General features: G+C 42.6%; 1 protein-coding gene across 1 annotated transcript; it reads left to right on the top strand.

Moving 5' to 3' along the window:
• Positions 1 to 485: 485 nt before the first annotated feature.
• Positions 486 to 6,989, top strand: LOC121697520 (glycerol-3-phosphate dehydrogenase 1-like protein). Its single transcript, XM_042079062.1, has 8 exons — positions 486 to 628; positions 894 to 1,071; positions 3,386 to 3,526; positions 3,777 to 3,915; positions 4,380 to 4,492; positions 5,273 to 5,506; positions 5,668 to 5,774; positions 6,173 to 6,989. Exons 1-8 carry the CDS (start codon positions 588 to 590, stop codon positions 6,267 to 6,269), a joined length of 1,050 nt encoding a protein of 349 aa, XP_041934996.1. The 5' UTR covers positions 486 to 587; the 3' UTR covers positions 6,270 to 6,989.
• Positions 6,990 to 11,413: the final 4,424 nt, after the last annotated feature.

The following is an 11,413-nucleotide window of genomic DNA, read 5'->3' as shown; positions in this document are numbered from 1 at the left end:
CTCTCTCTCACTCACTCACTCACTCACTCTCACTCTCACACTCACTCTCACACTCACTCACTCACTCACACTCACACTCACACTCACACACACACACACACACACACACACACACACACACACAACACAGCATGTGACATGGCTTGGCTATACTTCCGGACTGTCATTAGCAGTGTTGTATTGTCCTCTTTGCCAGGGTATTTTAATGCATGTGAGCACTAAAATTCCCCCTTGCTTGACACGAAATTTAACCTACCCAGATAGGCTACGGTATAGCCTACTTTAAATAATCCAAAAGTAGGCCTAATCCTTAAAGTGATTAAAATGTTCGAAACAAATTAAAAACTTGTTGTTTTGCACTGCCTTATACCAGATGATAACATTAGTGCACACTGACAGAAAGCCTATGATGGTATAGTAGGCTGCTCCCTTTGACTGGAGGCGTAGGTGAAGAGGAGGAGCTTGTCAAAACATTGCAGGGTTATTAGAAACATGCGAATCAGGAAGTCGAGAGCGATACAAGACGGGAGTTGATAGACGATTTTACTGAATCTACTCTACTCTTATTCGCTTCAATTTGCCGCAAAATGCCGGGGAAAAAAGTGTGTATCGTTGGATCAGGAAACTGGTTAGTGGTGTCAACTTCTTCATTACACACGATAGGTGTACCTCAGGATATGGACAATTTGAGATATATGTAAATGCTTATTCAAGTGATTGCAGTGTAGAAATCTAATAAGCTGTGCTGAACTTGAGCCTGGCGATGTAACAGTGTTACAGAGCTGGGCGAAAGAAAACAGGTGCATAGTAGGTCTCTGACACATTTATCTGATATTGCAGTTATTCTCTGTAGGTTACAGAATTCGTTAACTTTACGTTTTCTATCTCCACAGGGGATCGGCAATTGCCAAAATTGTTGGCCACAATGTTAAGGCGAATAACAGGTTTGATCCCATGGTAAATATGTGGGTTTTTGAAGAAATGATCAATGGAAAAAAACTCACTGAAATCATCAACACAGAGCACGAGAACGTCAAATATCTACCAGGACATAAACTTCCCAAAAATGTGGTAGGTGGCGTGTGTGTGTGTGTGTGTGTGTGTAAGAGAGAGAAACAGAGAGAGATTGTTCTCCTTTTCTTGACACACTGATTGTGACATGAGACTTGATATGTCATTATGTCACATGTCAAAATATGTTGTTAGCCTAAGACAAATTGTTTTAATTAGGGTGTTATTGCAATATTGTGGTGCCTGTCTAGGCTAGCCTACTTTCCAAACAAAAGCATTAGGCCATAGGCCTACATCTTATCTAATAGCATCCTTAAGATAACAAGACACACATAGATAGCATAGTAAAACTTGACCTTTGTCACAGATGTTTGGTGAAGTAATACTATGATCTTTTAAATTAATCTTTAGCCCTATTTATCTGACCCCAAAAGTATGACATGACATGGAACACTCTAACCAAACAGTCATGCTAATAAAGCAACTTTGAATTTGAATATTTTAGTATGTATACACAGTAAGGACTTGATACATAGTATATGAGGATATTACATTGATCACATAAACTATAATAATGAAATTAAATATAGTAAAGCAGATGTGTTAATTGTGATGTAAAAGTCAGTATCATTAAATCTTCAGTCATCAAATTGAGAGTGTGATATGCTGACTTTAGGTCTAAGATTTTAGTATGAAGGATGTGAGAGTAACAGCACTTTCATTCAGCATTAAGAACCAGTAGCAGCCACAACATGAATGGGATTACAGTGTGTTGGGTTTTCTGCTGGTATGGCTCTCCCTCAAATTTCACTTCATTGAATATGATGTGTGCATTTATTGCTGTCTGGCCACTCAATGTGTCTGGACCGTGGCAATAGAAATGGGTGTTGTCCAGAATCACATCTGAAGAAACTGGATCAGCTTTTAACCCAGTTGGCACTGGCCCAACTCTCTTCCAGTGCTGGTGCCTTCTGAATACACTGTTTCTTTTTGTGGTGCATTGCCTAAACTGACCCCTGGAACATGCCTCGAGACAGTACAGAAAACCCTTGACTCCAGACCTTTCAGTTGGAGGCTTGTAGACTATTGGGATCGATGGGAAAGCTGAGGTGAGATGGAGTTTGGCAGCTTTAATGCTGTAAATGTCTTGGAGAACACAAAGGCCAAGTCATTTTTCCAACCTGTTATCGCACAGCGTGCCAGGTTGTAGCATTTCTGCTCCTGCGGTGTCAGCGTACTTGCTCTTGTTATTGCTCCTCCCACGTCGTATTCTGGATAACAATCTCATCCTGAAAACAGAACATAGTTGTATGTGCAGAATATGCTTGTTGTGCAAAAAAGGAGATTGTTAGGTATTGATAAAGGCATAATGAAATGTAAATTTCCACATATTTCTGCGCATTCATCTTACCCCCCAGTTTAAATATGAAGTCTGCGATTATAATCTAATAGACTTCTTTTAAATGAATGTATGTAATTGTCCTGTATCTATGTATCTCTTTGTGCACTCCATAAGCCCATTTCACAGTGTCCAGGTGTCTGGCCTCATTGATGTTAATTATACCTTAAAGGTGCTTTAAGCGATGTTACACGGTTTCTAAGCTAATAATGTTTTTGTCGCATACAGCCTCTGTCTCTGTGGACAGCCCAGGCTCCAAAAACGGCAACAAAATAGCCTGGTCAAGCCTGGACCATGAAACATAACAAGCTGTTCCAGCCAATCACCAACAAGATGCACATTCAGGAGAGTTTCAGTTGCACAGGGTTGACGGAGAGGGAGGGGCGAGCTCTCTGTTTTGCTTGAACGTCAACAGAAGTGAGGTTGACCCAACATCGCTTAGAGTACCTTTAATTGGTCTTTCCTGTGAACTCTGCTGTTCCAGAGGAGGTTAGTTTACACAAGGGCGACATCTTGTGAAATGGGCTAATTAAGTTTGTTAGTAGACAAGTTACTCGTCCATAGTACTGGCTCTGTAAATGGAAAGTTGCTCGGACCAAGCCATACACAATTTTATCAACACCATGCTTCAGGAGCACAGGAAGAAAGGGAATGATTGTCTGTTCAGCTCAGATATCAACGACCTTTCTTTCTTCAACCCTTTAACCTTTAGATTCAGACTGTACCTTTTAAGGCCCTGAAAAAAAATAAACAATTGTGTCTTAACGCTCAAACTCACACAAAGAACCAAAATGCCTTGAACGCACACCAATATTACAAAACAAAGGATTTTCATTGCATTCCTCCTTCATAGCTTTCCAGATAATATAGATCTGTCATGTTGTACATGAAGAATGGTTAGATACTTGTAGTATTCATCTGGATAACGCTAATGCAGTTTACTGGACTGAGTTGTGGTGTGGTCCTTGTGATCAGGTGGCCGTGCCTGAGATAACGGACGCAGTGAAGGGAGCAGACATCCTGGTGTTTGTCCTCCCTCATCAGTTCATCCGCAAACTCTGTGATCAGATGAAGGCACATGTCAAGCCCGGAATGATCGGGATCTCACTCATCAAGGTATGTACAACTGTGTGTGTGTGTGTGGGGGGGGGTTCATGCACTCAGACACACATATTTACACAAGCTCTTCGCCTTATTTGCCATAAGCCATACGTTTCTCATAGCAAGTTTCTTAGTTAATGCACCGTATATGCTTTGTGTTTGTTTCTGTGAGCATATTTGTGTGTGTGTGTGTGTGTGTGTGTGTGTGTGTGTGTGTGTGTGTGTGTGTGTGTGTGTGTGTGTGTGTGTGTGTGTGTGTGTGCAGGGTATAGATGAAGGCCCAGAGGGCCTGCGTCTGATCTCGGACATCATCCGTGAGAAGCTGGAGGCGGACATCAGTGTGCTGATGGGGGCCAACATCGCCAACGAGGTGGCTGACGAGAAGTTCTGCGAGACCACCATTGGTATGGGACTCCTCAAATCAAATCAGGGGCCGACTCAAACTCCACTGAGATAGAAATGAACTGACCGGAATGAAATAGAATATTAGAATAGAATTGAATAGAACAGACCAGGGCAAGGTCACTTTGGCGGACACACCCCCTTTTTTTAAAACTAAGTGTGCAGTGTAAGGGTAACAGTTGTGTAACACCTGTTAAGTCTAAAAGCTGTTAAGTGTAACACCTATCTTTCACATTCAATTGAATGGCTCTGCTTTATCTTACCCTGGAAAAAGGGTGGTGATCACATTGTAACTGCAAAGTTCCCAGATCTTTCCTCTGTTCTATAGAATAGAATACAATTAAATTGAATTGAATTCCATTTTGTATGGATCATTAGGAACTGCATAGGGATATTCTCGTCCCCTTAAACCAGTGTCCTCTCTCTTTATAGTTTGTTTATTATATATGTGACTCCATTTCTCCAGGGGCAAAAACTGAAGCGAATGGGCATATCTTTAAAGAGCTTCTTCAGACGCCAAACTTTCGAATCACCGTGGTGAGAGAGAGTGATACAGTGGAGCTCTGTGGCGCTCTGAAGGTATTGAGCATTTTAGACGCACACAAGCACACATACACACACAAATCTTTCATCAACCCACATGCAGATACTGACACGCAGACACACACAGGCACGCCTACACACACACACTGGCAAGTACAAACATGTCTGGCCTTCAGAGATCCTATTATACCACACCTAGCTATGCATGGACAGACATACACATATGCTCATACACACACACACACAAATACACATACTGTATTCAAATACACACACACACACACACACACACACACACACACACACACACACACTGGTTAGCACTCTGGACTTGTAACCGGAGGGTTGCCGGTTCGAGCCCCGACCAGTGGGCCACAGCTGAAGTGCCCTTGAGCAAGGCACCTAACCACTCACTGCTCCCCGAGCGCCGCTGTGGTTGCAGGCAGCTCACTGCGCCGGGATTAGTGTGTGCTTCACCTCACTGTGTGCTGTGTTTCACTAATTCACGGATTGGGTTAAATGCAGAGACCAAATTTCCCTCACGGGATCAAAAGAGTATATATACTTATACTTATACACACACACAAATACACATACTGTATTCAAATACACACACACACACACATCTATGTATATATATACAGTATACAAATACATATACTGTATAGATATACACACACAAACACACACATAGAGAATAGAGAGAGAGAGAGAGAGAGAGATACAGATGCAAACACATAGACAGATGTGACTTAAATTTGCCCTCTCCTGTCCAAACGTGTCTTGTCATGTAAAACGTTCCTCCTGCTCTGTCAGAACATAGTTGCGGTGGGGGCCGGCTTCTGTGACGGCCTGGGCCTCGGAGACAACACCAAGTCGGCGGTGATCCGCCTGGGTCTGATGGAGATGATCGCCTTCGCCAAGCTCTTCTGCAAGGGCCCCGTCACCTCCGTCACCTTCCTGGAGAGCTGTGGTGTCGCCGACCTCATCACCACCTGCTACGGCGGACGCAACCGCAAGGTGGCCGAGGCCTTTGTTCAAACATCAAAGGTCAGTTACCTTGGGCAAAGCCTCCATAAAAGCCCAACTCCGCTAATTATCAAAGTGCCATCTGTCTGTCTGTTTGGCTTGCTGGATTTGAAATGATGCAAGGTTGCCTCACACTCATCTGTAAATTAAATGTAAATCTCTCTCTCTCACTCTCTGTATAGTCTATTTCTGAGCTGGAGGCAGAAATGTTAAATGGACAGAAGCTACAGGGACCTCAGACCTCAGCAGAAGTGTACCAGATCCTCAAAAAGAAAGAAATTGTTGACAAGTCAGTTCAAACTCTCTCTAATGCTGCAAGTGTGTGTAATGTTTATGTTAATGTTGTGTGTGGGGGTGGGGGTGTGGGTGTGTCGGTGTCTGTGTGCGTGCATGCCTGTGAGTATGTTTGTGTGTGTACATGCACGCAAGTTCATGTGTGCTTTCAAAATCAGAATATCCAGGCTTAAATTGTCTGTAGAGTGTATGTGTGTGTGTGTGTGTCGGTGTCTGTGTGTACATGCACGTAAGTTCATGTGTGCTTTTAAAATCAGAATATCCATGCTTAAATTGTCTGTAGAGAGTGTGTGTGTGTGTGTGTGTTATTGTGTGTGTGATAGTCCTTTCAAAAATTATAGCATGATCATATGCATTTGTAGTGTCCTTACTTACACTGTCTGTTTCTTGTAGGTTTCCACTGTTTGTGTCTGTGTATCTGATCTGCTTTGAGGGCAAGCCAGTGAAAGACTTCATCACCTGTCTCCAGTGTCACCCAGAACACATGTGATGTGGTATGGAGCATGACCAGGGACAAACCTAACCACCCTGCCTATGGCAAATAACCACTCCATCTCTCACAGAGAAATACCACTTCATCATATGAGACGCACACATAACAAGTCACTCAGCACATGACCTGATGTATATTATATTTGTTTATTTTTTGTTTGTTTTATCAGTACCATCCTGTAATTGTATCTGTTGTTTTTAAAAAAAAAAAACAATCATTCCAAAAACACTGTAAGACACTAGTGGTTGTGGTGAGGGATCCTTTTGACAAGCCAGCTCAGTTTATGTTCCAGAGCCCCACCCTAGCACATTGCCTTAAACCAACCCAATCAGAATGGAAACCCCTCCCTATGGTCCACACCAGGTGGGAGGTGAACGTGCCTTAACATACTGTAGCCTACTTTATATAAAGCATTCTGTTCCTCAATGAAGGCGGTTTGCTCAGGTCTGTACTCTAAGTATACTCTAAGTTTTTGAAACGCACAATTATTAAATAAAAGACTGAAACAGTTTTGGGGATCGTTGTATGACGGTTTACGTAGTTAGTCAGCAGTTTATATCTGCCTGTATTAAATAAACAACCTGACACAGGAAAACATTTTTTTTTTAAATGTTACATTGCAAATGCCCTTTTTTAATCAATACTACTTTTTAGGAATGTGCTGCTTGTGAGACCATTTGATGTCATCTCTGATAAAGTCATGTGACTGCTGCACTAGTCAATGTCTTTTGTCTGTGTTTTACAAAAACTATGACTGGGGTGTGGGCATAACACTCACATAGATACACACACGCACAGACACACAGACACACAGAGAGAGTCCCACAGATACAGAGAGAGAAAGAGTGGAATTGGTCTACTGTGATATAGAGGATGAGTACACAAGCCACAAGGTGGCAGTACTGAACCAACAACTTGACAGACGATGGCACTGCAGAATTTCACTGCAATAGCAAGCTGAACTTGCCAATTTTCTCCACATTGGGGCAGTCTAGGGCAAGCGTTCCGTAACAGTTCCAGGGATTTTAAAGTATTGCTGCATATAACATCATTATACGAGCTGTCAGTGTTTTGGAATTTGGAAGAGGGGACTTTATTACAATCTTTGTTGAAATGGAATTCTTTTTTAAAATATTCTATCAGTTTTTGCTCACATGACTGACACATTCAATGTTACTGCTCTGCAAGGAGAAGAGAAGAGAGGCATCACATCACCTCCATGCCCATGCGTGTGTGAGATATGTACTGAACTCTGTTTACCTCTGACACACACCTAGCGTGAGTGCTAACAGCCACGGTGTTGTGACTCAGCCATCTGGATTTGCTAATTAGCGGCACACACACAGAGCAGGAACTATTTTTTTTTTATTTGATTTGATTTACTTGGAATAAAGACATATCCAAGGGATAGAAAAAACATGATAAAGTGCAAGCACTTATTTCCATCATAAGTATATATACTCTTTTGATCCCGTGAGGGAAATTTGGTCTCTGCATTTATCCCAATCCGTGAATTAGTGAAACACACTCAACACACAGTGAATACACAGTGAGGTGAAGCACACACTAATCCCGGCGCAGTGAGCTGCCTGCAACAACAGCAGTGAGGGGTTAGGTGCCTTGCTAAAGGGCACTTCAGCCATGGCCTACTGGTCAGGGTTCGAACCGGCAACCCTCCGGTTACAAGTCCAAAGCGCTAACCAGTAGGCCACGGCTGCCCCCATGGTCCCTATGGTCCCTGATGTTACATGACAGGACATATTCCACATAAAACAAAACAATTAAACATCATAAAAATAGACTATGAGAGGCTAAACATATAAAACAAACTACCCTTTCTGTATTAAAGTGCAATGTGCATACATAGACAACACCAACAGACAACAACTCATGGAGGACGACATGTTAGTGTCACTAGGGATTTAAATTGTCCATGAGCCAGGATTTTACCTTTTTCCTGAAACAATGATAATTGTCAATGCTCTTAATTTCCAAAGGTAATTTATTCCAGGTCACCACACCACTATATTTGAGAGTACACTTCCCAATGTTTGTTTTGAACTTAGGCAAGTACAAGTCTGCATTACTAGCTCTGGTGTGGTACGCATGGGCATCCCTACTCCTAATGAAGTAATTTTTAAGGTATGCCGGTGCCTTATGATTGTAAATATTAGGCCAGTGAATTAGCTAGCAGTCTGAGGCTCACTGCATCAAGGAAAGGAGCTTTCCTAGCTAGGAATCTGGATCGGCCATTTACCTTGCTCATGACCTTAGAGGCCATGCTCCCCCCATCTAGGTTGCTGTCTAAACAGCATTCGAAATAGGTCACTGAGGGCTTGGCAGGACAGAGCTGCCCACCAAGGCTGATACTGGACAACTCTTTCTTATACAGTCTTGGCTTAGAGCCAAACACTATGAATTCAGTTTTGGCCACATGAAGAGACAATATATTGTCTAATAGCCAGACCCTAATCTTACTGAATTCCTCTTGCAAAGTGGCATGCAGCTCCAGTTTTTTTTTTTTTCATTTTTGTTGGATGCTATAATAGCTGAATCGTCAGCATATAAAAACAAATTCTCATTGCAGGTGGACTTCATGCCATTGATGTAGATTAAAAAAAGTAATGGCCCTAAGACGCTCCCTTGGGGAACTCCACAGGTTACCAGTTGTTCACTGGATATATGACCCTGGAATTCAGTCTTTTGGGATCTTCCCGTGAGGTAGGAAACAAACCATCTTAAGGCGGAAGGGCACATGCCCAGGGCTGCCAACTTGTTGTACAGTAGGCTATGATCGACCGTATCAAAGGCCTTCTGTAAGTCAATTAGGATCATGCCACAAAGCTTGCCGACATCTATTTCACCTCTAATGAAGTCAGTTAGGTACAGTAGACATGAGTCCGTTGAGTGTGACTGCCTGAACCCTGATTGGAATTCATAGAGGAGTTTGGCATCCACAGCATATTGATACAATTGTTCATGAACTACTTTCTCCAGGACCTTGGAGACTACACTCAAAATAGAAACTGGTCGATAATTTCCCGGATCAGACCTATCACCTTTCTTGAAAAGTGGTATGACTTCAGGGGCTATGAGATCAGCTGCGTCTTTCAAGAACTTGGCTGAGATATTATCTAGCCCTGTGGCTTTGGCAGAGTTAAGGCCCTTTAGCATGTCACCGATTTTTTCTGCTGACACAGGATTGAAGGAAAAACTATTGGAAGTCACACCTATCTTGGCATAAAAATCCTGAATGTGTTCAGGCCCGTACAAACTTGGGCTGGGTGGCAACTTCTCCACAAGTTTATAGGCAACTGAGGTGAAATACATGTTAAAGTGATTGGCAATATCCTCCTTATTTACCTCTTTTCCATCAATAGAGAGAGTAATACAAGAACTGGGAGTGCTTTTGGTCTTTGATAAGCATCCTAGATTTTTCAGAACCTTCCACAAATGTTGGGGTTTGTCCTTGTTTTCATTTATCTGTCCCGAAAAGTAGGTCCTTTTGGACTCTTTGATTATACGTTGAGCCTCATTTCTACAAGCTTTAAACTGTGAGAAGTCAGCTAGGTCCCTTGTGCATTTGTACTTTGATATGGCTTTATCCCTAGCCCTGACGGCTTCAAGTACCTCTGAGTTGAACCAAGGCTGGGACCTTTGCTTTACCCTGACTGATCTTGCCAGAGCCAATGCGTCTATGGCAGAAAGAAACAGGGTTTTAAATTTAACCCAGGCCAGGTTGATATTCATAGTTTCTAGGACTGGTAACCAATCCAGCATTTGGATTTTCTCTCTAAAACTGTCTACTGAATAGCGTTTGAATGACCTAATTTTGATTGATTGATTAATGAGTGATATCAACTGCCCCAGTGCATATCTGGGACAGACACATCTGAGGACTTTAGTACTTTGAACCTGGAATTTTCGATGGAAAATTACCTATGCCGAAGCAGGGGCATAGACTCAGAGCTTTGAGCCCACAACAGTATTGCTAGTCTTGCTGCACCATTGTAGCCACTAGGGCACCACAGCTAAACTACATACCTGTAATGTTATGACTTTTAAAGTGATATGGTACTGTATTGATAAAAGAACAGGGTTACCCCATTACTACATAATGATACAGTAATACACTGAGGTAACACATTGTCAAGGGGATTTAGAGAGAGGACAGTGTCAAATATTAATGTGTTTTGCATCTCTATACTACATCTTGGATTGATAGGGATAGGGCTACGTCTACTGCCCTGCATGCCCTGCTGGAATGGGTCTGACTTTGATGTGACTGTGTGTATGCACTGGTCCTCTTTTCAGCATCATCATCCTCATTGGGGGGGGGGGGGGGGGGGGTGTTAGTCAAGGGGGGCAGTTAGTCAGGGCCAAAGAGAAAGAGACGTAGGGTGAGGAGAGGCATCTAGACTGATCTTCTCTGGTTAGAGAGAGAGAGAGAGAGAGAATGTTGGATGAGGAAAGGCACCCAGTCAGAAGTGCACCACTTCTCACAGGGATCATCTCTAAAGGATCAGAGGGGTTGCATTTCAAAAGGGTTGGTGTTCAGGTCCCCACGATCTCTCTCTCTCTTTTCTCTCTACCTCTCTCTTTCACTCTCACTCTGTATCTTTCCATCTGTCGTTCTAGGTCTATATCTCTTTCTCTGAGTGTGTATTTGGGTTTCTCCCTCTGTGTGTATTCATATCAATTGATGTGTGTGTTGATATGGCGTGTGTGTGTGTGTGACTGTGTCTGCAAATTCAAGAAAGTCTATATTCATGTGGCATGTGAACGTGCCCATGTGTATGTTCTCATGAAATACCAGACTGTGTGTGTGTGTGTGTGTGTGTGTGAAGGTCTCTCATAGCCATTCTCTGTCACCGCTCCTCTGATGTGCAGATCACAGGCCTGAGAGATGGAGAGAGAGAATGAAAGATTAGATCAGAGGGAGGGAGGGAGAGAGGGAGGAAGGAAGGGAAGGATGGAGAAAAAGATAGATGAACAGAGGGAGAGAAAGAGGGGAACACAGAGAGAAAGATTGAGACTTCAATACATCAAAAATATTATTATCACTTATTATACGGCTCTTCACAATGATAGTAGAACGCTCCATTGACTTGAATGGGTTTTCCCAAAATTCTACCGGTCAT

This window comes from Alosa sapidissima, chromosome 22 (genome assembly GCF_018492685.1).
Source record: "Alosa sapidissima isolate fAloSap1 chromosome 22, fAloSap1.pri, whole genome shotgun sequence".
In the NCBI taxonomy this organism is placed as follows: Eukaryota; Metazoa; Chordata; class Actinopteri; order Clupeiformes; family Clupeidae; genus Alosa; species Alosa sapidissima.
This window is presented reverse-complemented; position numbering and strand designations above follow the sequence as displayed.

What these genes read in the sequence shown, in the direction of transcription:
- LOC121697520 (XM_042079062.1), top strand. Translation starts at nt 588, where the DNA reads ATGCCGGGGAAAAAAGTGTGTATCGTTGGATCAGGAAACTG. An exon ending in ATCGTTGGATCAGGAAACTG is followed by an intron (nt 629 to 893) that starts GTTAGTGGTGTC and finishes CTATCTCCACAG; the next exon opens with GGGATCGGCAATTGCCAAAA. An exon ending in AGCTCTGTGGCGCTCTGAAG is followed by an intron (nt 4,493 to 5,272) that starts GTATTGAGCATT and finishes CTGCTCTGTCAG; the next exon opens with AACATAGTTGCGGTGGGGGC.